The sequence below is a fragment of the Pelodiscus sinensis genome, chromosome 4, assembly GCF_049634645.1.
Source record: "Pelodiscus sinensis isolate JC-2024 chromosome 4, ASM4963464v1, whole genome shotgun sequence".
Lineage (NCBI taxonomy): Eukaryota > Metazoa > Chordata > Testudines > Trionychidae > Pelodiscus > Pelodiscus sinensis.
In genome coordinates, this window is record NC_134714.1 from 103038736 (window position 1) to 103066407 (window position 27672).

The 27672-nt window shown below is 47.9% G+C and overlaps 1 protein-coding gene across 8 annotated transcripts in view; it reads left to right on the forward strand.

The window, feature by feature from the left end:
* Positions 1–18644, forward strand: part of LOC102457501 (uncharacterized) — a 40446-nt gene extending 21802 nt beyond the window's left edge. For 4 of the 8 annotated variants that reach the window (XM_075927896.1, XM_075927898.1, XM_075927899.1 and 1 more), the window contains 2 exons: positions 11663–11778; positions 16589–18644. In XM_075927896.1, the coding sequence (XP_075784011.1) occupies positions 11663–11778; positions 16589–18160 (1688 nt within the window). In that variant the 3' untranslated portion in view covers positions 18161–18644. The other 4 variants (XM_075927901.1, XM_075927902.1, XM_075927900.1 and 1 more) reach the window with 4 other exon arrangements.
* The last annotated feature ends 9028 nt before the right edge of the window (positions 18645–27672 follow it).

Genomic DNA, 27672 nt, shown 5'->3' on the forward strand with positions numbered 1-27672 from the left:
CTCAACAAAAAATCCTGGGGTGGGGAGGGCCGCCAAAACTGTTCGAATTGGGCCCCGCACTTCCTAAAGCTGGCCCTGCTCCTCCAGCATGCAGCACCTCACAGAAAAACAGATTGTATAAAGAGTGTATAAAAAGTTTATCACCTCTGCATTCTGTGGAGGATTCACTGTATAGCACAGGGACAGTGGAAGGAGGGTGGCACTCATGCAACGGAAATATGGGGTGGGACCCTGCTGTATCTATGTAAACTCTTGCATGACCCAGGTGCGAGACCAGGTAATAGGTCAGAGCCTAGAGAGGCTGGAGCAGTTGTCATCAGCTGGGGAAGGGGGTGGGAGGCTGGAGACGAAAACAGAGTGTAGTGGTTCTGGAGAAGACACCATAGGGCCAATATTGGATTAGGGAGCAGGGCCCTAAGGAGCTGGAGTGGCTACTGCAGCACCTAGGATTAGTGTGGGGGATGGCTGGAATGGCCTGGGAGAAGGAAAAAGCCCCAGGACTCTCCTTCATAGCCTACAGCAGGGGTGGGCAATAATATTTGACAGGGGCCACTCCAAGATTTTGGAAAGTGGTCGAGGGCCGCACTCTTCCATGATATTAATGGAGGAGATGCAGGGTCTGAAATGGAGGTTGTGTGCAGAAAGGAGCTTGGGGTAAGGGACTGGGGTGCAGGAGGGAGACTGGAGTCTGGGAGGGAGTTGGGATGAAGCAGGCGGTTGTGACCTAGGGCAGGGGACTGGAGTTCAGAGGTTTGGGATGTGACCTAGGGTAGGAGGGGATTTTGATCTGGGGCAAGAGATTGGGGTGCCAGATCTGGGAGGGGACCTGGGTGTAAGAGGGGTCAGAGGTTTGGGTATTTGAGTGTTGAAGCGGGGGGGGGGGGGGGAGAGGAAGGAAGAGAGCTGGGACAGGAAAGGGCTGGAGTTCCAGAAGCAGGCTGTGGCCAATAGACTTACTTGTCAGCTGCCAAACTAGCCTGTGTGCCAGCAGATTTAAAAAGATTCCTAGCCAGCCTGGCCATGTGCTTCATAAGAAACTGAGCCCAGGTGAGGGGGCATGATTCTTCTTAGCTGCCTGTTATTCTAACAAGCAGCTCCCATTGGCTAGATTCTGCCAGAAACCGGCCAATGGGAATGTGCTGGGGGCGCGGCAGCTCCTAAAACTTCCCCCCTTCCCAGTTTCAAAACAGAAACGGAGCCCTGCAGCTGCTTTTCTGTCCAGTGCGCAGAGCTGCAGGCCAAGCTGGGGAGCCTACCTGGGACTCCCTGCTGCCTCCGCAGGCCAGATCTGGTGGCTTAGCAGGCCATATTTTGCCCAGGCCTGGCCTAGAGCCAGGTGCTACACCTGACCCAGCACACACACAATGGCTACGTCTACACTGCAGGCTTCTTGCGCAATAACTATTTTGCGCAGGAGTTTCTGCGCAAAAATTCTTGCACAAGAGCGCATCCACACTGCCATGTGCTTTTGCGCGAGAGATGTGCTTTTGTGCAAGCGCATCCATGGCAGTGTGGATGCTCTCTTGTACAAGAAAGCGCTGATGGCCATTTTAGGCATAGGGTTTCTTGTGCAAGAAACTCCTGTTGTCCGTCCACACTGCCTTTTTGCACTAGAGGGCTTATTCCTCATGGGGAGAGGAATAACTCTTATGCAAGAAGCCCTCTTTTCCAACGCTTTACTGTACATTTAGTTGTGCAAGAATGCGTGTGTGTGACGGAAGTTTTTGCGCAAGAACCGGCATTCTTGCGCAAGAAGCCTGCAGTGTAGATATAGCCTACAAGTGTCAGTACCTCCATTCCTCTTCCTTCCTATCCCTCTGCCCTCCCATTGCAGGGAGTGTCCCTCTCCTTCCTTGCCCTGCTATTGCACAGGTCCATTTGCTGTAGCATTGCACAAGCTTTGATGTATTTATGCTCCCATCATGTCTCTGAGGTAAGAAAGTGCTATTATTATCCCCATTTTACTGGTGAGGAACAGAGGTGCAGAGAGTGAGATCTACAAAAGCATTGTGATGCTGAGTGTCATGGTGTCTAAAAAAAAATACCAAGATCCACAAAGTCTAAGTGGGCTACTTAGTTCAAGAGAGACAAGGTGTGTGGCATACTTGGCTCATCAATATACTCCTTTTGCTAGCACAGAGGTCTGGCTTTTGTGGATTGCATTCTAAGGTGCCTTCCTAGAATTGTGAACTGTGTCATCATGCAAACCCAAGAACCCTCACTATACCCCTTCGTTGAGGTCACACCCCCTGCTCACTCCATCCGTCTCCTCCCTCTCATTCTCACTTGCCCCCACTCTCGCCAGGTTGGGACAAGGGGATGGGGTGCAGAAGGGGGCACAGGCTCTGGGCTTGGACTGGAAGGGTTTATGCTCTGGCAGGGAGTTTGGGTGCAGGCACTAGGCTAAGACAGGGGGTTGGCCTGTGGGGGAGGAGGTGCAGATGCAAATTCTGGGAGGGAGTTTAGGTGTAGCGTGGGCTCAGAGCTGGTTGCAGGAGGTGCTGAGAGGTGCAGGCTCTGGGAGGGAGTTTTGGTGTGAGTAAGGATGAGGGAGGTGCTTCCCCTGGGTGGCCCCTGGAAGTTAACATCTTTCTGCCAGTGGCTCCTAGAATGGGAAACCAGATGGACTCTGTGCATCGCTGTCCGGAGTCAACCTCTGCAGCTCCCACTGACTGCAGTTCAGCCAGTGGGACCTGCAAAGTCAGTGCTCAGGACAGAGGCAACACATGGAGACCCTCTGCCTAGGGCCCACAGGGACAAGGTTGGCCCATTGCAGGAGCAGTGTGAAGTGGTGGCTGTACAAGAAGTTAAATCCAGATCTCCCAAATGTCAGGCAAACATATTAACCACTGGATCATCCTCATAGGTGTGCGCAGCACATTTAATTAGGCTGTGCACCCAAAGAATGTTTTTAATGCACTTTGACCCCCATTGGCCACACCCCTGAGCCCCATTGGCTACACCTCTGGAGGTAACATTCTCAGGGCAAGATGGACACATGACCAGAAGCAAAAGATGTCATGTGACTCCCCACCCCTGGACTTTTCCTACCATCTTCCTACCAATAGGGATTAATTTGGCCCCCACCAACCCCCTCTCATGCAACTATCCTGCAATTGCATTAACCTAACGTGTGTGACATTAACTCGGAGCGGAGAGGCTGGGGGAAGTGTTCCCTCCAAGAGTTTCCTCCCATGAGCAGAATTAATTTTGTGTTGTGCACCAGTACTGAGTTAATGTGGCTTGTTTCGATGTGCCACTGTGGTACCCAAATTATTAATACACACCTCAAACCTCTACCTTTTCCCTCTGCTGCCATGTCTCCTCCCTTTGCTCCATCAGCTCCCCTGCAGGTCTCTGCCCTTGTGCTTCAACCCCAGAATCCCCTGGCACCTGCACCTTCCCTGAGCCCTACACCTCCTGGTGCCTCCCCCTTCTCTCACTGTCCGTGCCCCCTTTGCCCTCTTTTTCCTTGATGCCCTCCCCCTCACCACCCTCTGCCCCTAGTCCCCTCATGCCTCTTTGTGCCCTCACACATGACTTGCTCCATCCCTGCCTTCCTCATGCCCATCCCTTCTTTCAAGCCTTCTCCCAGCACCTCCCCCTCTCCCCTCTAACCCCCAATGCCCTTACCCTCTCCTCTCCCAGCATCACCCTGTCCCCCTCCCACTGACACCTCCCCTCCTGCCCTTTTCCTCATTGTCTCCACTTGGCCCCCTGGCATTTGTGTCTCCTCTACCCTGTCCCTTGGTGCCTTCCCCTTTCTTCTGCTGACCTGCCCCCTACCACTCCCACTCCTTCCTCTTATTTTTCCCCCCCATCACCTCCCTTACCTTACCTTTGGCTTCTGCCTTTCAGCTTGCGGGGCTGGAGTCAGAGTCGGCCCAAACTACAGGCCGGCCAGGCCATAGCCCGGGGCGCCTCAGGGGCACCACGCGGTGCTGCCGGGCCGGGCGGGGGCACCTCAGGGGGGCTGCGCTGTGCTGCTGCTGGGGCGGGGCAGGGCAGGGGCCTGAGCCGCAAAAATAGCTCGGGCCAGCGTGTGTAGTCAGGCCCCAGCTGCCTCTGGAGCTGGGCAGCGTGGTTCTAAAGTCCTGGATCTGACATCACACCACGCCCGGGCGTCTCCCCTCTCACCTGTTGCACGGCGTTTGAGGATGCCGCGCATGCGCTCTCTCTGCCCCACTGTGCCCTGTAGATGGCCGCAGGGAATTTAAAATGAGGGACTGCGGCGCCTCATCACAAATCCCCTTCTAGCCGGCCTGAGACATTAGGGTGTGCATGGGCACAGCCCGTGCACATGCCTATGATCATCCTTTTTCTCTTTCAATAAAACAAATAAGTTTCTAGGTCAGGCCAGAAGGGTCTTTTGTTTGTGTAGTTTTGGTTATGCAACGTCAAAAAGCATTAGAAGAATTTTCACAAAGTGAAGAAAGAATCATTATTTGCCTATAATGCCATTTCTGGACATACATGGCTTTCAACTTGTGGGTCTCAACTCTTTAACAGGCTATCCTTGAGCTAAGAGAAAAGAGTAAATTCCTTCTAAACGGTATTTTTAGAAAAGGAAAAATTACTTATAATTCTGCTTCTTTGAAGGCATAATTTCGAAGGGGTTCTTAGTACCTTAGGGTATGTCTACACTACAAAGTTAATTCGAACTAAAGGACTTTAGTTTAAATTAACTATCATAGGCGCTACACCAGCGCTCCGCTAGTTCGAACTTAATTCGAACTAGTTGAGCGCTTAGTTCGAACTAGGTAAACCTCATTGCACGAGGTTAGCCTAGTTCAAACTTACTAGTTCCAATTAAGGGCTGTGTATCCCCTTATTTCAAACTAGTGGGAAGCTAGCCCTCCCCAGCTTTCCCTGGTGGCCACTCTGGGCACCACCAGGGAAACTCGTATGCCCCCCTCCCGGCCCCGGAGCCCTTAAAGGGGCACGGGCTGGCTACGGTGCCCGTGCCCGTGCCAGGTGCAAGCCTGCCAGCACCCAGCCAGCAGACCCTGCACCTGGCACGCCATGAGCCAGCCACCCGATACCCCCCAGCCCTCCGCCTCTTCCCGGGACCAGGCTGGCAGCTCTTGGGAGCCTGGCCAGGACCGGAAGCGGTGGGCACCCACCTGGTCTAGTGCAGACATCGTGGACCTCATCCACGAACTCCGCACTAGGCACAGGAAAGTGGCCATCTAGGGCAGGAGAGCTGCCAGCCTGGCCACCCAGGAGCAGGTTTGCATGAAAATCAAGGTGGTCCACTGAGACCCCCGACCATGAGCCCTGAGCTTAGAATGGCCGTACTGGGTCAGACCAAAGGTCCATCTAGTCCAGTAGCCTGTCTGCCGACAGTAGCCAACCCTAGATATCCTGGAGGGGATGGACCAAAGACAGTGACCAAGCCATTTGTCTCGTGCCATCCATCTCCAGCCTTCCACAAACTTTGGGCACGGACACCATTTCTACCCCCTGGCTAATACCACTCCACGGACCCAACCTTCATGACTTGATCTAACTTCTCTTTGAACTCTGTTCTAGTTGTAGCCTTCACAGCCTCCTGCAGCAAGGAGTTCCACAGGTTGACTCTTTGCTTTGTGAAGAAGAACTTTCTGTTACTAGTTTGAAGCCTGCTACCCATTCCTTTCCTTTGGTGTCCTCTAGTCCTTCTATTATGGAACTAATGGAGAACTTTTCTTTATGCACCCTCTCCACACCACTCGTGCTTTTATAGACCTCTATCATATCCCCCCTCCGTATCCTCTTCTCTAAGCTGAAAAGTCCCAGTCTCTTTAGCCTCTCTTCATATGGGAGTTGTTCCAAACCCCTGATCATTTTAGTTGCCCTCCCCTCTCCCACCCTCTCTCTTCCCCTCTCCCACCTCTTTTTCCCAGTCTCCCCCAGTTTTGTTCAATAAAGAGAGTTTCTATTTTTGAACACACGTTTTCTTTATTTTGTACATCAGGAAGGGGGGCTAGGGAGGGGTAAGTGGAAGGAGGTGAGGGAGGAATGGGGTACGAGCCCCCGATGGGGAGGACTGGGCTGGCTCTGCGGGCTTCTCGGGGTGGAAGTTCTCCTGCAGCCCCCCAATTACCCCCTCCCCGTGGATGGCAGCCTGTGGCAAGTGCAGCCGGGGTGATGGCCGAGTGCTGTGATGTTCCGCGTGTGGGCACTCAGGGCACTCCAAGCCAGGACTGCTTTGCAAGCGGGGAACCCTGAGAACTGTCTGTCCGGGGTGGGGGTCGGGTCCCTTTAAGCACAGCCCTCGGCTAGCCTGAGACAGCATCTCCATGCTCTAAGTCCTCCTCTGATGTCCTGCCGGCACTGCTTCCGGCCATCCTTAACCTCTGTTCAGGGTCCACTCTGTGTGGACATGCTAGTTCAAATTAGCAAAACGCTAATTCGAACTAGTTTTTAAGTCTAGCTGCGCTAATTCAAATTAGCTTAGTTTGAATTAGTGCTGTAGTGTAGTCATGTCCTTACTGGTTTAATCTCACTCCACTGAGCTGAGACCCAAGAGTTGGAATATAAATATTTGCAATTAGTATAATTAAAGTACATCTATATTTTGATAAGTTCCATACCTGATATATGGCTTGTCTGATTCCACTTAAAATTTCCTGCTAAAATGTCCACTGGCTGAAGATCTACATGTAAAATTGGAGGCATAATTTTTTTTTTTTTAGAGAGATTTAGAACAGGATAGAGTGCTGGCAAACCAAGCTCTAAATGGAAAGCTCATTGTAGCCTTGACTTTACTAAAGAGAAACTACTGTCTTTCCTTAATATAAAGCTAAAAGGGGGACAATTAAGAATGACAAAAAGATATGTAAAAATGATACCTTTGTGATTAAGCTTGTACTACCAAAAGAACATGTCCTTATAAAAGGAATTAAACTTTATAGATTTTTTCTAAAGCCAGTAGTAACACACTTCTTTTAAATATTGTTTTCCACCAAACTTTTAATGAGTTTGTAAACCCTTTTCCATTCTTAGTTACATGCACAGGCTTTTTGCATTTCAGCCAGTCTTAGGGTGGAATTAATTACTTATTAATCATTACTTCACCAACAGTATATTATTAGTTTAGGATATATTGAAGTTATGCTAACTTTATTACTTCATGTCAGTTTTGTAAAATCCCAGTTAAAAAGTTAATAGTTAAACAAAATATTTAACTGGTTAACCATGATCCTCACCATGCTGTGGGCTATTCCAGCCAGGCAGCCTCCTCCCCCCAGTTACCCCAGTAAGCAAACCAGTAAGTTGCATGCTTAACGGGTAACCAGTTAACCCTTTACATCTCTAAGTCTGATACTAATTCTGATATTGAACAAATAGGTTAATTTTCTTTTCCATGAAAGCATTAGCCTTTGGGAGTACAACTACATTGCAAATATTTGAGGGAAATAAAATTCCTGATAAGGATTTGCAGGAGTGAAGATTTCTTCATTCATATTGCAATCTTTTTTCCTTTGTGCCATGTACTCAAAACTACAACACAATTTCTAGTGTTTTGACACATTTTGAGCTGTATTAACTTCTTAATGCGCCCATGACAATCCCGTTTGTGTTAATGAAAGTTTATGCACCTAGAAATTGGCCCTTCAATCTTCTATGGTGCAAAGGAGAGGAGCAAAAATAGTAGCTGGTACCTAAGCTATTGAGATGCTGGTGAAATGCTCAGGCTGTCCCTACACTGGCGTGATCGTGCGCAAAAAGCAGCTGCTCTTGCGTAAAAACTTGCTGCCTGTCTATACTGGCCATGTGTTCTTGCACAAGTAAACTGACGTTCTAATGTACGAAATCAAGGCTTCTTGCGCCAGAACTCTAACACTACCGCTCAGGAATAAGCCCTTTTGCGCAACTGTTCTTGTGCAAGAGGCCAATATAGACAGGCAACATGAATTGCTTGCACGAGAAAGCCCTATGGTTAAAATGGCCATTAGAGCTTTCTTGCACAAGGGAGTGTCTACACTGGCCTGGATGCTCTTGCACAAAAGAACATCTCTTGCCCAAAAAAGCACATGCCAGTGTAGATGCTCTCTTCTGGAAGAGTTTTTGCAGAAGAACTCGTCTGCAAAAGAGTTTTTGTGTGAGAACACCCCAGTGTAGATGTAGCCTCACTGACGAAGACGAATGTAGGAACAAATCCAATTTGTAGTGGAAGTACAAACTTCTTCTTGGCTCCTACTTGTCACTGACTCCACAAGTACAAGTTCACAAATGGAGGGTATTTGGAGGCTATGCTGTTCACGAAAGCACCTTCTGGCATATTAGCTGCCCTCTCCTAGCAGGGAGCGGAGGGAAGTTAACGCCTTGGCCCCACAGCTGGGTGCCTGAGGCTGGTGGAAGAGGTAGGGAGAAGTCAGACAGGCATTTTACTGACGGCACACCGGGGGCGGGGAACAGATAGCCCGGTAAGGAAGGCTGCAGTGGCCCTGCCGGTGGCACGTGCACGTAAAGCGGGGCTCTGGGAGGTGGCGAGCGCAGGCAGGCACGAAGTCCAGGCGTCCCGCCACGCGCTGCAGGAACACAGACCCCAGACCTCCAGCAGCGCGCGAGCACGTGGCCGTGTCGGGAGGGGCGGGGTAGTTCCCGGGGCGTTGTCCTTTGCTCCGCCCTGCTTAGAACGTGTCTCTGTCTCGTGACCGCGGGGCGGGGTTGTGGGCCGCTGGCGTCGTTCAAACGCGGCGGGCTGCAGGGAGCTTGAGGGGTCCGTCGGGGTAGGCGGCTGTCCCGCGCTCCGCTGGGTGAGGAGCGGGGATTGGTCCCCCCCTGCGTACTGTGGGACGCGGCGGGGGCTGAGCGCCCCGGAGTGCAGTGCCCTCCGCACGTGCGCACCCCGTGGGGCGGGGAGAGCGCCCCCTCCCCCCGTGTCACCCCCGGGCAGGGGGAGGAGGTAGCCCTGAAACCTGGTCCGCGTTCCTGGAAAGGGGCTTAGTTACGCCCGCCCGTACTGTGCGCTGGGGCCGGCGAGGCTCCGCTAGTGGGGGCAGAGCCCCCTTGATATTGCAGCCCCCGTTAGGGGGCGGAGTCCCGCTGGCTGGCATCCCTGCAGACGCGCAGGCCTGCTCTGCACGACGTAGCCCTGGCTCCTCTCCCCACCTGGTTACATGCGGGTCAGTCTGATGGAAGGTTTGGCCGCGAGCCTTTCCTGCAACTGATTGTGATGTACCCGGGGTGGCATGTTTGCAAACGTTTTGATGGTGCCCAGAACCTGCCCCATCCCCACTCACTCACTCTCCCCAAGGCCTTGGGGGGAAGTTTGGGTGTGGGAGGGGTGCAGGCTCTCTCTGGGATTTTGAGTGTTGGTGCAGGCTCTACTGCTGCAGGAAAGTGGGGTAAAAGGAGGGGGCAGGCTGTGGGGGGTATTTGGGCTTAGGATGAGGTGTGGCATGCAGGCTCTGGAGTGGAGTCTGGGTGCTAACTCTAGGAGGAAGTTTGAAGACTGGACATAGAAGGGATTTTTGGGGTAGGAATGGGGATGGAAGGTAGGGATGTCAATGTATGATTAAATGATAAGATAAGGCTTATTGGTTAACCCTGTCAACTATATGCATCTCTCCCCTTGCTGCTTCCGTATAAGAGGCAGCTAGAGTGGAGGAGTCAGGGCTGGTGCCTGTGAGGAGCTCTCTGGCTTTAAGCAGGCTCCCCAAGAGAACCTAATCTGCCTGCCCTCTGCTGCTGCCTCTGATAGAGAGACAGCGTTGGGCTGGGGGGTAGGCTGGAGCTGATAAGCATGGGAAGCTGACTTTCAAGGCAGCAACACCAGCACAGGCTCTGCAGTGCCACCTGCAGCCCTCTCCCCCCATGCTGCTGCGGGGCAGAGGATGCTACGGTAAAGCAGCCTTTGTCCGTGGAGCGCTGGGGGTGCACTGGCTGCTGGTCTCACTCCCGGGGACTCGAATAGTTGTGTAAATACTAAGATTTCATGTGGTTACAGGATAGCTAACATCCCTAGTGGAAGGAGAGGGTACAGGCTCCTGAGGGAGTGTGGTTCACAAGGAGGGCAGTGAGGGGAGTGGATGGTGAGAGCTACATTTACCTGGGAGCAATGGATGTTTGGATGTAACAGTAACCCAAAGCAAGCTGGAGTTTTTACTTGCTTTGTCCTAGGGGTGGAGTGGTCTCCAGGTGCTGCTGCCCCACATGCTCCCTCTGGATGTCCCCCAATCCCTCCTTGCATCTCTGGGCAAGTTAAAATGCTCGGGAGGCCCACTGGTAGTGCAGTGGGCTTAGAGGACCTTCTGGTGGCTCGCTTACCATGGCTGCCAGGAGGGGTGCCCCTGCAGCTAGGAGTGGAGGAGATGGGGTCTCTGTACCATGCACTGGCTAGCACACAGCATGGAGACCCTGCTCTCCCCAGGGGTACACATATAGGCCATTGGGGTGAGCAAGCTGCCAGAAGCCACTCTAACTCTGCTTCATTACCAGTTGTGGCAGTGGGACTCCCCCAGGGGTGTTAAAATCACACAGGGACAGCAGGCAGGGGAAACATCGGGGGAGTGTGCAGAGAGGCTGGGAGATGCAGGGTCAGGCAGCGAGTTTTGATGGAGCACAGGCCCAGTATGTTCCTGAAGTCAGAGCAACATGAGCCCATATAACTCCCTGCCTGTGGATGTAACAGTAATCCAAGACAAGAGCTGGAGGTTTTTACTGGCTTTGTACTCATCTTGCAATGAGCTATTAACTGAAAGGCCATAGCATCCTTTATTCTCGAAGTCCTTGTCTACAATTGATGGGTTTTTTACATGACATTGGTAGAAGCTCTTCCTATAGTAGCAGCAGGGGGAGCTGATTGACCTATTTACAGTTTTTAAAATACCTCCCCCCCCTTCCTATAGCAGCTGCTGCTACTACTGAAACTGACACATGGCAAATGTTTTAAAATGGGTAGATAGAGACTAGGAGTGGGAAATATAAGGCCCACGGGCTAGATATGGCCCTGGCTTGCCTGGATCTGGCCCCTGAGGCTCAGGGTTCCCCCCAGCATCGGGAAGCCTGCACTAATGCTCTAGATCTCTGCCGCCCCACCAGAGGGCTGGAGCATATGAAATCTACTAGCCGGGGCCCAACTAGGCTCTGGAGTGTGGAGGGAATGTGAGGAGTGTCTTTCTCCTCAGTCAGAGGCCACATCAGTGAGGGTTTATTTCGACTTTTTTTTTTTTTTTTTTGCTTCTCACGCGTGGGGTCCTCAACTGATTTTTCTGTAGGTCAGTGGCCCCCAACCCAATAAAGGTTCCTTACTCCTGATACAGACTGATTCACTCCTCATCTGCAGTTTTTTTCCAGAATATTTTAAAAGACTGACAAGATAGCATGGTTGAAAGATGTCAGATGTAATGTTTTGTGCCCTGTTGATTTGATTCAAAAGAGGACTTATGACTCCTGTCTCTTAAGTTACAGTACAAGCAATATGTAGTTTAAGGGGCTCTTCAAAACTCTCTCCCAGATTTCTGCTGCTTTTTCCTGTAATTCAACATTTTTATCCTACAGGCACCATCTTGCAGTCTTTACTCTGCCAACTCAGCCCTTGGAGTAAGGGCTGCAAGATGAGGTACTAAATGATGTAAGTGTTTTAGAATATATTTCTAGTAAAAGGCATATTTGTTTACATAAATGTAAAACACGAATAACTTTTTTCTAAATAACTTTTATAAATTTCTAGAATATACGTGTTGGATGAACCAAATGGCTCCAAAAGGCAAAATAAACAAAAAGAAATACAAGTGCTGCCCTTGTTTATCATCACCATCTTTGCAGGAAGATGCCCCTGGAGAGCAGGTGTGGTGGTGGTAGTGTTTTTATTGGAGGACTGGGGAAAGGGTGTTGACTTTGTAATGTGCAGGAAGTTTTATTGTTGATGACTATTTTAATGTTTTATTCTGTGCTAATAGCTCTCCTTACAATCACCGTGTAGTGTGGTTTGCACCTAAATTATGCTCATACACACTTACACATCACCTCTGATTTTGGTCCCAGCTTTTAATCTGGCCCTTTCAGTGCAGACATAAGCTTGAGTCTTTTACCTGGACGGAGAAGACTATCCACACTGGATTCAGACTTTTCTTATTTCCAGTAAGAGCTTCTTCTAAATTGTGATTTCAAAGGAACAGCTCCATTCAGAATTTACCTTCAAGAACTAGAGGGAAGTTCATTGGTATTGACTAACTGCAGGGATATTTCTGTTTGCAGCAGAGGCATGCCTGTGGTTGCATGATGAAGGTTTCCCTGGTACCCCAGCTGTCACAGGGTTTCTCTACACTAGTGTAAGCTCAGAGAATGTAGAATTTGACTTATCAGATCCTGGCCTCATTAATCTATGGCTTGAATATCTATGCTCATTTGTAATACCAGGTTAGGAATTATTGGTGCCTTGGGCTCAAGTGTTTATACTGCATTGTGCAAGCTTGAGTTCAACCACCCATATCCCAGTCTTCCTAGAACAGGTGGGCAAAAGGGCCTCCACAGGCCAGATCTAGCCTGCCAAGCAAGTTGATCCAGCCCACGGAGGCCCTGCTTCTCCCCCAGGCCAATCAGGGCCTGAGGGCAGGGGAGAGTGCATGAAGTCTCTTCCTGCCCTGCAGGGAGAGTTCAGTGCCGCGTGCTCCTGGCAGGGCAGGGGGAGACTTCGCACGCTCCCCCTGACCCTAAGCCCTAATTGGCCTGGGGTGCGGGGGGAAGCGTGCAAAGTCTTCTCCTGTCCTGCGAGGGGCACAGCTCTTCTAAGCACCGCACACTCCTTGCAGATGGGGGCAGGGCAGGAGGAGACTCCGCACACTTTCCCCTGCCCCCAGGCCAATCAGGGCTGTACACAGGGGGAGCATGTGAAGTCTCCTCCTGCCCTACAAGGGGCTCAGCACTTAAAGTCAACTGCCAGATGCTTCTCAGCTGGTGGTTGACTCTAAGTGCAGTGCTTCCTTGCAGGGTGGGGGCAGGGAGCAATAGACTTCACGTGCTCCCCCTCTCCAGGCCCTGACTGACCTGGGCGCAGCAGGGGGGAGCATGTGAAGCCTCCTCCCACCGCCAAGGGCACATGTACCTAGAGGGAACCACCAGCTATCCAGAACAGCTGGTGGTTTTCTCTGGGAGGCAAAGACTTTGAATGCTCCCCCACACCCAGATCAATCAGGGTCTGGGTGGGGAAGCACAGAAGTGTCCTGGCCCCGCCCCTTCCACCTGAGGCCCCATCCCTTGAAGTGGCCCCTGGTCAAAAATTATTGCCCACCCCATCCTAGAGCCTCCCAAAATATCTGCACTAGTCCTCTGTTCATGGTACAGTGTGGGAAAACTTGACTGTCTGTCAAACTTGGCTGTCCAGAGGACAAAAACAGTTGGCTGTAGGATTGTGGAATACTTTTGGCAGACTCCCTACAAATCCTATATGGCTGTGTCCACACGGGATGTAACATTTAGATTAATTGACTAATCAAATAGTCGATGCAATTTGCATCGACTCTTCAATTAGTCAATAAAAGCGCTTCCCCCTTTGAAGTGTAGCAACAGCCGCAGGGCTGTTATTACACTTAAAAGGTGAAAGCGTTGCAGGGAGCCGAGGCATTTCAAATTGGCAGTACTGCATGGAGCCTAGGGTTAGCGGAGGAGTCCCCAGCTGACCCTGGGCTGCACAGTATTTCGAAGCAGCAGCACCTGGGCTTCATGTGGCACTGCCGCTTTGAAGCACCTCCTCCTTCCCTCCCACCCCTTGCTGCCTCTTTCTGATAGAGGCAGCAAGGGGGGGGGGCAACTGGGCGACTAACGTGTCGTCTAACTGATAAGCATTTGCTTATCGTATAGTCGACTAATCCTTCACGTCCCTAATCCACACTGCAAAGTAACAGAGCTTGAACTTGAGATCCAGTAGATATAGTATACTTGGATTTTCAGAAAGCCTTTGACAAGGTCCCTCACCAAAGGCTCTTGTGTAAATTACATGGCCATGGGATAAGAGGGAAGGTCCTTTCTTGGATTGAGAACTGGTTAAAAGATAGGAAACAGAGTAGGAATAAATGGTAAATTTTCAGATTGGAGAGGGGTAACTAGTGGTGTACCCCAAGGGTCAGTCCTGGGACCAATCCTTTTCAACTTATTTATAAATGATCTGGAGAAAGGGGTAAGCAGTGAGGTAGTAAAGTTTGCAGATGATACCAAACTGTTTAGGATAGTCAAGACAGAAGCAGACTGTGAGGGACTCCAAGAAGATCTCACCAAACTGAGTGATTGGGCAACAAAATGGCAAATGAAATTTAATGTGGATAAGTGTAAAGTAATGCACATCGGGAAAAATAACCCCAACTATACGTACAGTATGATGGGGGCTAATTTGGCTACGACAAATCAGGAAAGAGATCTTGGAGTTATCGTGGACAGTTCTCTGAGAACTTTCATGCAGTGTGCAGCGGCGGTCAAAAAGGCAAATAGGATGCTAGGAATTATTAAGAAAGGGATAGAAAATAAGACCCAGAATATCTTACTGCCCCTGTATAAAACTATGGTACGCCCACATCTTGAATACTGTGTACAGATGTGGTCTCCTCACCTCAAAAAAGATATTTTGGCCTTGGAAAGGGTTCAGAAAAGGGCAACTAAAATGATTAGGGGTTTGGAACCGGTCCCATATGAGGAGAAGTTAAAGCGACTGGGACTTTTCAGCTTAGAAAAGAGGAGACTGAGGGGGGATATGATAGAGGTATATAAAATCATGAGTGGTGTGGAGGGGGCCGACAAAAGTTATTTATTAGTTCCCTAAATATAAGAACTAGAGGACACCAAATGAAATTAATGGGTAGCAGATTTAAAACTAATAAAAGAAAGTTCTTCTTCACACAGTATGTAGTCAACCTGTGGAACTCCTTGCCAGAGGAGGCTGCGAAGGCTAGGACTATAATAGAATTTAAAGAGAAGCTAGGTAATTTCATGGAAGTTAGGTCCATAAAAGGCTATTAGCCAGGGGATAAAATGGTGTCCTTGGCCTCTGTTTGTCAGAGGCTGGAGAGGGATGGCAGGAGACAAATTGCTTGATCATTGTCTTCGGTCCACCCCTTCTGGGGCACCTGGTGCTGGCCACTGTCAGCAGACAGGCCACTGGGCTAGATGGACCTTTGGTCTGACCGAGTACGGCCGTTCTTATGTTCTTAACCCTGATTTCCAACTTAACTCAGACTCAAACCAACTCCCCCCAGGATCAAGCTTGGGGCCCAGGGTCAGTGTGATTTGGATGGAGATGGATAGAGAGGGGGAGTTAGGCTTGAGATTGAGTTCAAACCCTGTGCTTATATTGCAGTATAGTCATACCCACATTGCGCATAGAGACCATGGCAGCTGAATTCTGCTTTAACTTATCCTGGCTGTCAGAAACAAACTCTGAGCCCCGTAACCTGGGGAGTGAAAGCCGTTTGTAGCCCAGGCTCTGTAAGGGGACAGGAATGAAGCCAGGGGGCTTGTAGCTCTGAAATGTCTCAGGATGGATCTCTGTAGCCATCCCTTGCCTAGGCCACTCCCCTCTCCTTTCCTCTTTATTTTCTGACAGATGCAGGTGTTGCAAAGCTTCACTTGTATCCCGTTTTATATGAGAAGTGCAAGAGGTCATGATACTCTTTTTGGTATTTAAGGCTTTCTGTCATATGCAGGGAAAATCTTATATTCAGATCCTAATATTAGTTTAAAAAAAATCTGTGGGAAGGCTTCCCTAAGAGAGTGATTGCCAACCTCCAGAATATCAGACAGATACCACACCACAAATCAGAGGAATATATTTGCTGTAAGAAGATAAAGTTCTGACATTTTTTGTTTGTTTTGCCTGTCTTCTAGCTGTGCTTAACTCTGGGAAAAAGGGAGAGTTTCAGATTCCCCATTACACATTACAGGCTGCAGCCTCTTAGTTTTAACTTAAACTGACCCTGATTTCTGCTGTTTCACTATTCCACCTTGAGATTCTTGGTTATATCATTGCAATAAAATAATGCTCTTTATAATATTTTCCTCAGTAAATTACTATATTATTGATTTTTCCTGGCTGCAGCATCGATGCATATGTTCCAAAGAACTACCCAAACCAGAGCCATTTCAAGATGTTAATTGTGAGCAAATTAACAGTGCATTAATATAGCTTCCTTGAATTTAATATTTTATACACACCTGTCAGGACATATGAAAAAATATATTTTTGCAAAGTTGCAAATTTGAGAGCAACAAGTCACACTGGACTTTTCCAATGTCTATTGTAGATTTATAGAACTTAGTACACACTTGAGTGTGGTGTGTTTGAATGATGAAGACTAGCTAATATGTGCTCTTGTATTAAGTATCAGAGGGGTAGCCGTGTTAGTCTGAATCTTCAAAAGCGACAAAGAGCCCTGTGGCACCTTGTAGACTAACAGATTGATCGAAGCATAAGCTTTCATGGGCAAAGACCCACTTCATCAGATGTAGATGAAGTGGGTCTTTGCCCACGGAAGCTTAAGTTCCAATCAGTCTGTTAGTCTATAAGGTGCCACAGGACTCAGCGTTGCTCTTGTATTAACACAGTTTTATAGGTTACAGTATATTTAATAAGTTTGCTACATTACTTATATACTGAATATTTTTTCTTTAGCTTACACAGTTTGAACCAGCTGAGGAAATTAAACTTTTATATCAGTTTGGAAGCTATCTGGATTACATAGAAACGCCCAAAAAAGGTCATAGCAAAGTGAAAGGCAAATCCAAAAAGCATGGAAGGGAATGGAAGACACGGGAAACTGAAAAGAAAAATAAGCCTGATCTCTGCAATGGAAAGGGAAATGTGCATTTATGTGAAGAAAACACTGCTAATGATGTTAGTCTTAAAAAGAATAAACATACTACAGCAAAAAGTCATTTGGAATCAACAAAAAGAGATTTTTGCAAGAAGCAAAACTCTATTATCCCTTGGCCTTTTGTTGAAAAAAAAGCAAAGAAAATAAAGCGTCTTCAGGATAAAGTAGTAGTTGATGGTAATGAAGAGAACTCTAGAGAGGTAAATCACAAACAATATTATAAAAATTCTAGAACAGTGCAGAAGAGTAATACTCAGGGCAAACAAAAATGTCTCTGCCTTCCTTCATCACATAATTCTTTTGCAACTGAGAATGGTAAACATAATGAATTAAGTTGTAGAAACAGTTCATGGTCTCAGATGGCTTGCAACAGTGAAGGTCTTGATTCTACTGTGCACTATTTTAGTGGTGGAATCATAGCAGGTTTTAAAAAGCGTAGGAAATTGGATAAGGAAGTCCCTGTTGGCTGTTTTCTAGGCACCAACACTACTGAAATAAACAGCTGCACTAGTAGCACAGAGCCTCTTTTGTCATCTAGTCCAGCAGCTCTGGAGATTAAAACTTATGACTCAGAAGATGAATTCAATGTGGAAACCCTGAGGGATAAGGCAGCTTCTCATATGAACTCAAAAACTGAAGCAATATGCAGCAGCGTTGATCTTAGTCAAGAGCTTTTTATAACTCAGAAGTCTTTTTTACCAGTGCAGATTCCCAATAATGGCAATACCTACTTATCCCTTTACAGTCAAAGCCATGCTAAAGATGCCAGTGTAGAAAGAAGTTTTAAACAAAGAAACTCTACAGATACTTTGGAACTTTGTCAGATGTCTTTGAACAGAGAAACATGTGATGAATGCAGTGAATTTTCTCAATGCGGTTTGACACCAAGTAGGGGTAGAAAGTCATCAACGAGAGAGTGTGCAATTCAGACAGAAGACTTTTTCAGCTCTCCAGCACTTGCTTCCTCTTTAATAATAAAAGAGAGATTTACAAATTGCCATGAACAACCACTGGACCTCAGTTTGCCTTACCGAATTAGATCAAGTGTTGAGAATGCAGGAAGATTGTCCTTCAAGGGTGCAGGTGATGGTGTTTATGTATCTTCCAAACACACATTAGAGCCTGTGTGTCATATAGAAAATGATCCTGCTGGTCCAGTGTTTGAGGAGGAAAGGGAAAATCATGTGTTCGCCCAATCTCAAAAATCAGATGAGGTGAAATACATTCAGATGCTACTTAATTCATCCTATTTCTTTAAAGTGAAAGGTGATTCAGATAATATAGTTTCTGGAACACAGTTAGTGAAGCCAAAGTTAGGAAACAAAAAAAAAAGAATAGCTGTAGAAAGAACAAGACAGGAGAAATTCTAGCTGAGAAGGGTATTAGTGCTACATAGGTGAATAAATAAATAGTGTCTGTATAGACATATTCATTATATTTTCTCAAAATGATTTTTCATTTAAAAACTGCTTTATTCAATGATAGTAGGCTGAAGGGAAAGGAATATACTTCAAATTATAGCGATAAAGTTTTAATTTATTCAGTTCAGCATTCACACTGGGCCTTTCCTCACAATATGACCATGTCTAGACTACATCCCTCTTTCAAAAGTGGGATGTAAATTAGACAGATCGAAATTGCAAATGAGGCCAGGATTTAAATTTCCCATGCTTCAATTGCATAATGGCGGCCGCGCATTCTTTAGTAAAAGGGCTTTTCGAAAGTAAAACCGCCATCTAGACAGGGTTTTTTCAGAAAAAAACCCCCAAAACCTTTTTTGAAGGATCACGTACTCCTGAGGAGAAAGAACCCCATCTAGATGGTGGTTTTACTTTCGAAAAGCCCTTTTTCAAAAGAATGCGTGGCTGCCTTTATGCAAATGAAGCATGGGAAATTTAAATCCCGACTTCATTTGCAATTTCTATATGTCTAATTACATCCCTCTTTCTAAAGAGGGATGTAATCTAGACATGTCCTATCTTACATATATACCATCTGTGCTCTTTTATCTATTTTCACCTTTGATATGTGAAGCTACACTCATGTAGCTTTAACTTTAGACCAAGTAATCCTGAGTATTACATATGTTGTGAGAACTTCCCATAAAATGTTTAAAGTGAATAGTTTAATAAGATCCTCAGATGAAACATATGCTACTGAGTTACTCTGTTGTTCTATGTTAGGGTTAGCTATAGTTTCAGTTAATTTTTGTAATTCAAAAGAAAGTTGTTTTATTTTCCCAAAATTTATACTGCATAATTCAACTAAATAGGGAAGGTATTTAATCAGATATTACAAGAAAAAATATTAATGACTCAGCATTTTCACAGCTCTGCAAAAATGTCACAACTCAGTATTTTAATGAGTCAACAAAAAGCCATGGTCCTGAATTTTCAGGACTCAGCAAAAAACATTGCTCAGCACAAACATTTCACTCTTTGCAGTTTCATGACTCAGCAAATAAATTCCTGACTTTGGGTTAAGGTGAGAGTGAGGGGTTAGGGTTAGGTAATCTTTTTGTTGTTGTTGTTTGTTTCCCTTTTCTAAAAATAAATGAAAAGATTGGAACTATCTAGAAATGTGCAAATTACTGGTTGTTCTGGGTTACCTCAATCAAATGCAGAACCGTTCAGATTTTTTTGGTGTCTGCTTGACTCCAGATTTGGTGTTTACAGATAAACCTGCAGGCTTGAGAGCATGAGAAATAAACATTGTTTTAATAATTAAAACATATGTAATAGTCCTCCAGATAACAGAGGTGTTAGGAAAAATTGTTCAGTGTGTTAATTCTTCATACTTACTTGGTAGATTTTATATTTTTACCTTATTCATACGTATGCTATAATAGTTAAATATAAAATTGTATAGTATTTTGAAATTAAATATTGTCTTTCATTAAAACAGCTATTCTTTATTGTGACTGTAGAAGATTATATTTTTGAAGGTTTTAAAAAAAGCATGCTAAATTTTAAAATTCAGAATTTATATACAGGAAACATTCTCCACTGTCCTTTACCCCAGAACCTGACCCATTTGATGTGTCTTTACAAACATTATTTAATATTTGTAGATAAAGTGTTGAAATACTATAGAGAGTTTCCTGAAAAAATGAGTACAGGATCTTTCGAAAAAGGATTTTATTTTTGATTGATCCCCATCTAAACAGCCGTTTTACTTTAGAAAAGCCCCGCTTTGAAAAAAAACATGGCTGCCATTGTGCAAATGAAGCATGGGAAATTTAAATCCTGGCTTCATTTGCAATTTCGAAGTGTCTAATTTACATCCCTTTTCTCGAAAAGGGGATGTAGTTTAGACACAGCCTAAGAGTGAGTTTGAGAGTAACATGTGGGATCAGATCAGTAACAACAGAGAGGGATATAGTTTCACATCGTTATTGCTGCAACTTAACACAGTTTTCTCAAGATCATTCCAATTCTAGTGTACTGCCCGCACGTATAGACAAGGTTGGAACCAATCCTGTAACCAGGCCATGCTATAAACCCCCATTGACTGCAAACTGTCTCCTTGTAGCCTCCAATGAGGCGGCTTACACTATTCCTGTGAATTGCAGGTGCATTTTCCTATATAGATTTTATTATTAATTGTTAGCTCTCAAGCAAATTAAAGGTATTGAATATCAACTAAAAATGGAGTGTTTGTTAGGTGTCGAAATAAGGGGCCTCCAGGAAATCCTATGACGTGCCCTGATGGCCATTCTGCCCACACTCCTGAGGACTCTATAGTTCTTCTTCGAGGATGTCCCCCGGGTGCTCCACTATGGGTACTGGGCTTGCCCCGGCACTGCAGACGAAGCTTGTGAGAAGCAGTGTTCGGCCGGACCACGCATGTGCCACGGGGCTCGTGGCTTTCATGCTCTTTTCTCTGGCATGCGGTCTGGCCTCCCGCCAGTTCCTCTAGACTGCCTCAGGCTGCAGATGCTTGGAACCGCGCTCCTCAACACACTTGGTGAACTAGACTTCCTCTAGTTGCCCCTTGTATATATTTCTACCCTTCATTTCCCTCTTATTCTCCTCATTTCTTAAAAAAAACCAAAAAAAACGAAAGGAAGAAGAGAGACTTATAACACTGCTTTATCTTCCGCAGCTCAGCTGTTCTCTCATCCCACTCCTTGTACATAGTTGCGTCCCTTAAAAAAAAAAAGAAAGAGAAGAAAACAGAAACTAACATAATAATAAGACAAATACAGATATAAGAATGAACAGCAACCAGAGAGTTAGATGTTCTCTCTGTGACTACACACAAGAACTGCCTCAGAGCAACCGGTAACATGTCAGTAGCTACCGGATTCAAAAAATGCAGCTCTTGCTGGGAGGCAATGCTGGCCTCCGATGGCCACTCAGGCTGTGTCCAGACTCCATGCCTCCGTCGACGGAGGCATGTAGATTAGCCAGATCGGAAGAGGGAAATGAAGCCGCGATTAAAATAATCGCGGCTTCATTTAAATTTAAATGGCTGCCCCGATCTGCCGATCAGCTGTTTGTCGGCAGATCGGGAGAGTCTGGACGCGATTCCCCGACAAAGAAGCCTTTCTTCATCGACACAGGTAAGCCTCGTGAAACCAGGTTTACCTGTGTCGATGAAGAAAGGCTTCTTTGTCGGGGCATCGCGTCCAGACTCTCCCGATCTGCCGACAAACAGCTGATCGGCAGATCGGGGCAGCCATTTAAATTTAAATGAAGCCGCGATTATTTTAATCGCGGCTTCATTTCCCTCTTCCGATCTGGCTAATCTACATGCCTCCGTCGACGGAGGCATGGAGTCTGGACACAGCCTCAGAGTGTATCCGTTGGCTGGGGGAATCTCACGTCCCCTGGAAATGTGCCCACTGCAGCAAACTCACTTCCAGGGCTAGAAAGAGGGAGAGGCACCTCCGAATGCTCCTCTTTGATAAAGCCCTGCAGCTGCAATACACTGATGACGAGGAATAGCCCCCCAAATGACGGGCTTCATCCCCCACTACGGGGCTGTGTCTAGACTGGCAAGTTTTTCTGCAAAAGCAGGTGCTTTTGCGAAAAAACTTGCCAGCTATCTACACTGGCCGCTTGAATTTCCACAAGAACAGTGACGATCTCATGTAAGAAATCAGTGCTTCTTGCGGAAATACTATGCTGCTCCCGTTCAGGCAAAAGTCCTTTTGCGCAAAAGCTTTTGCACAAAAGGGCCAGTGTAGACAGCTCAGATTTGTTTTGCGCAAAAAAGCCCCAATCGCGAAAATGGCGATCGGGGCTTTTTTGCAGAAAAGCGCGTCTAGATTGGCACGGACGCTTTTCCACAAAAAGTGCTTTTGCGGAAAAGCATCCGTGCCAATCTAGACACTCTTTTCCACAAATGCTTTTAACGAAAAACTTTTCCGTTAAAAGCATTTGTGGAAAATCATTCCAGTCTGGACATAGCCCGGGTGTTCAGAAAAAGCCTAGACTCTCCCCTACCAGATCACTGCTGACTGCCTTACATGGCAGGGAGAGTCAGGCGGACAGACCGGGGACGTCTGGCACCGCAAAGCCACATCCCCCTACCTCAAGGCGCACAAGCCGAAGTGGCCACGGGAGCCTGTACAAACAGTGGCACCCCAGGCAGCGCTGCCTCAGCCTCTTTCTCTGCCGCCAGCACCAAGCACTGAGCCATCAGCGAGGGCTCCCTCGGAGCCAAATATTACGGCGCTGGAACCCACACCACTCCTGAGCCACTGTGTGGTGCTGGAGCGTACAGTGCTGACCCGACTTACCACCGGCACAGCACCGATCGCTGCGGTCTCTGAGCCACCAGCACCGAGCAGCACAGTGCCGGCTAGTGCTTCAGCACACGCCTCAAAACCAGGAGCTCTGAGTCCCTCTCCTCTGGTCTCTCCGCACCGGAGCTGCTCTTGCTTCCTTCTCTTCTCCCCATGCCTCTTCCAGACTGCCATCCCCATTCTTGGCTCCTGGACCCTCTCACCAGAGATGTCACTTCAGGGAGCTCTCTGCGTCTCCTGCTTCTTCCAGGGCATCAGACATCTGCTCCTGTTCACCTTACTCTCCACACCATTATCGATATCGTGCTTGTTCTCACTATCACAACAGACGCTCACCGCGACACAGTACATACCACCTTAGCGACTGCTACTCCCGAGATTCTCGCAGCAGGTATTCCTACCAATCACGATCCGCCTACGACAATGTCTCACCCAGGCACTCTCCAACTCGGGTTTCCCTCACTCCTCTGCAACATTCAGCGTCACCATATCATCCCCCATCGGAATTGGTGCACATCCCCTTCGCGGGCCAGCCAGCAGGGACCTCTATACCAGACTTGTACCCACCAGACGAGGCAGTCATGCCAGGTGAGGGCTCTCCACCGGATGACCTCCGTCAATTTCAGGAGTTGTTTAAATGAGTAGCAATCATGCAGGAGATACCGTTGCAGGAACTCAAGGACAAGCAACACAAGCTTTTCAGAAATCTCCAGCCACAAAACAGGTCGTGCCTGGCCATTCCCTTTGATGAGGGCATCCTGGAAATTGCTGATGAAATATGGCATGCTCCGGCATTGGCTCTTCCAACTAACAAATGGGCCGACCGGAAATATTTTGTGCCCCCAAAGGGCATGGAATTCCTCTTTGCCCATCCGCAACCTAATTCTTTAGTTGTCGACACAACCCAACAGAGGGCTAGAGACCTACACCTCAAATAACAGGGTTCCGACAAGGACATAAAGAGACTAGACCTTCTAGGCAGGAAGGTCTACACATCAGCAACGCTACTCCTTAGAATCGCCCATTACTTGGCGCACCTATCTAACCATACCTTTGACACCTTTTCACGCCTCACCCTCCTCGTGGATCACCTTCCGTATTCAAAGAAATCTATCCTGAAATCAGTAATCCAAGAGGGCTACACATCAGCAAGAACGTCCCTCCAAATGGCCATGGACATCACTGACACTGCCGCACGCTCTACCGCCACCGCCATCTTTATGTGGAGAGCCTTTTACCTTCAAGCGGCAGGAGTTCCAAAGGAGTTGCAGGCCAGAGTTGAGGACTTACCCTTCAACAAAGACAAGCTTTTCGCAGAGAACACTGACACAATCTTACACTCCTCTAAGGACTCCCGAATAACCCTGCAAACACTGGGGATGTACACCCCCCCGTTCAGGAGGCGCCAGTATTCCCCATACCAACGCAGATACGACTACTCCTACATTAGACACCAGTGGCAGCAGCAACATCAGCAGCAGAGGTCCTTTGTCAACCAGTGCTCACACCAGAGGCCCCAGTGATGCCGAAACCCATACGGCGTCCCAACAAACATGCCTCCCAACAACAAGCAACAGGTTTGATGCCTTTGTCTGGGGCGAGCAAACAGTCACAGACAGCACCATGAATCATCCAACCCAACTCTTTCACCACCGGTTGAGGCTCTTTTTCCATCAGTGTGCCAGAATCACCATGGACAGATGGGTCCTCAAAATTGTCCAAACTGGCTACCCTATTCCCTTCACATTCATTCCACCCCCCACCCCTCCCACCCCATCCCTTTTCAGGGATTCCCCTCACGAAGCCCTCCTCCGAGCAGAAGTCGACCGCCTTCTTTCTCTGGGTGCCATAGAGTCAATCCCAAACAAGTTCAGGAACAGGTGCTTCTACTCACATTACTTCCTCACCCAGAAAAGGTCCGGAGGTTGGCGTCCCATCATAGGCCTCCACCATTTGAACAAAAACCTCAGAAAACAACAATTCAAAATGACCACCTTAGCTGCCATAATCCCTATGTTAGATCCACAAGACTGGTGTCAAAGTCAGACAGGACTCACAGATTTGTCAGACCACTCTGTTTATTAGCAAAGCCTCTCTGCTAAATGCACCCAGAAAATGTGAGTGCCACATAAGGTTCAAACGCCTTGATTTATACAGTCAAAAGAAAGCCAAGTTAACAGGATTAAAAGAAAGGCAAAATGTCACATGATTAGTGTGAGGCTAGTCAAGTATCTTCATTTCCACATCAAGCACACAGCAATCTCCTGTCCATATCTCCCTGGTTATCTCAATTACTTTTTGCCTAACACCTTATGTTCCTGTTCCTATTATCTCAGGCCCACCTGGCTAACACTCTGATCTGCATACCTACAAACAACATTAACATACATTTTCTTCTCCCTATTCAGAGACAAACAGTATTCCTTCAACTTATTCAATTATTACAGCATAATTCATCTTTCTCTTACAATATAATTCTTTCTACTTTCACACTGGTTTGCCGCCCTCGACCTCCAGGACGCCTATTTCCACGTCCCTATCCATCCAGCCCACAGGAGGTTCTTACGCTTTGCCGGGGCAAAGGACCACTTCCAATACAAAGTCCTTCCCTTCTGGCTATCGTCAGCCCCCAGAGTATTTTCAAAGGTCCTATCGGTAGTCACGGCCTTCCTCCGACGACAAGGGGTACTCATCTTCCCATACCTGAACAATTGCCTACTCAAGGGTCTTTCTGCACTCGAGGTTTCTCAGATGCTTCAGATCACTAGGCAAGTCTTTCAATCGCTTGGACTCCTCAATGAGCAAAAGTCAGTTTTGCACCCCACAAAGAACATCAAGTTCATAAGGGCCTGCCTGGACTCACTCGCCGGCAGAGCCTTCCTGCCCCTACAAAGTTTTCAGACCATCCAGTACCTCATTCACACCATCACCGTCAGTCCCACCATCTCACTTATGACATGTCTGAGATTGATGGGCCACATGGCCACCACAACATACGTGGTCAAACACGCCAGACTACACCTGGCGCACTTCAATACTGGCTGACACTTGTATATGACCACACCAGATATGACCTCCACAGACCGGTAACGCCTCTACCTGCCATTACCCGATCACTTCTGTGGTGGACCAGCCACAAGAATCTTCTATCAGGGGTACCTTTCCATCAACAAGAACCCCTCCACCAAATCACAACAGACGCCTCTCTGTTAGGCTCAGGAGCTCACATGGGCTCCCTCTCAGTGCAGGGCCAGTGGTCCCCACGAGAATCACGTCTACACATAAACCTTTTAGAATTACGTGCCATTTTCAATGCATGCAAGTCCCTCCTCATCCACATTCAGAACACCACGGTGAGGATACTCACGGACAACGTCATGGCCATGTATTATGTGAATCATCAGGGCGGCTCTCGCTCCTGTTCCTTATGCACGGAAGCTATCCACTTCTGGAACTGGTGCATTCACCACGGAATAACACCTACGGCATCCTGCTTACCTGGCACCACAAACGTGATTGCAGACTTCCTAAGCAGGCACTTCGATGTGAAACATGAATGGGAAATGCACGATGGTGTCCTACTCGAGCTCTTCTGACGCTGGGGAACTCCCCGAGTGGACCTCTTCACAACCCCTGGCAATACGAAATGCCACAAGTACTGCCTTGGCCACGCATCCCTGGGGGACACCTTTCTCATTACCTGGTGCAGACCCCTCCTCTATGCCTTCTCCCCCATACCGCTGATCCCCAGAGTTCTCCAGAAGGCAAACAAAGCAACGCTAATCCTCATAGCACCGGATTGGCCTCACCAACATTGGTTCCCCTTCCTCCATTGTCTGTCCGCATGTGCACCGATCCACCTGCCGGCCCTTCCGAACCTCCTGACCCAGGACCAAGGGCGCATGAAACCCCCTCAGATACACACCCTGAACCTAACAGCATGGTTCCTAACTGGTTGACCCCATTCAAATCCCTCTGCTTGGCCCCAGTCCAATACATCCTTATGCACAGTAGATGACAAGCCATGAGAAAAACTTACCTTCATAAGTGGCGCAGATGCACCATGAACCACCACAATCCGGCATGTCCGTCGATCCCCTCCGTACTGGACTATGTGATGCACCTAAAAGACACAGGACTCACATTAGCGTCCATCAGGGTACACTTGGAAGCAATCTCAGCCTTTACACCATCAATAGACAGCGTTTCCGTCTTCGCCCATCCTACTACTAAGAGATTTCTCAAGAGCCTCACAAACATGGCCCCACCGCATGACCCAGCACCACCTGTGTGGAACCTGGATGTAGTCCTCGATGCCCTAATGAGGCCACTGTTCGAGCCTCTGGCGGCCACACCCTTACATCTCCTCACTATGAAAACTAATTTCTTACTTACCATAACATCGGCACGCAGGGTGGGTGAGCTTTCCGCCATGATGGCTATACCACCATATGCAGTTTTCCGAAATGATGGGGGAGTGTTGAGACTACGCCCAAAATTCATACCCAAAATCATCTCCCACTTTCATGTCAATGAACCAGTAATCCTACCAACTTTTTTCCCGAAGCCCCATGCCTCACCATGAGAAGAGGCCCTACACTCCCTGGACACCCGTAGGGCCTTAGCATTTTACATAGACCACACTAAACCCTTTAGACGTACGGACCATTTATTTGTCTCCCTGGCACATAGGTCCAAGGGCCAACGCTTATCTTCCCAGAGGATTTCGAATCTTATAACCTCCTGCATAACAGTCTTATGCAGCAGAACGCTTACCCCTCCCCACCTAACCACATGCCTTCTCCACCAGGGCAGTGGCGACCTTGACAGCATTCCATAAAAGAGTATCCCTTAAGGATATTTGCAGGACGGCCACCTGGTCGTCACAAGACCTTTGCCAAACACTACTCTATGTCTCTAGGCATTTGCTCAGATGGGGCAGTGGTGACTGCAGTGCTCTCCACAGCTGATAAATAGGGACTCCTCGGCCCTCCTTCCATTCTGGCGACCACTGCTACACAGTCACCCATAGTGGAGCACCTGCGGGAACATCCTCGAAGAAGAAAGCGAAGTTACTCACCTTCAGTGCAGTAACTGTTGTTCTTCGAGATGGTGTCCCCGTGGGTGCTC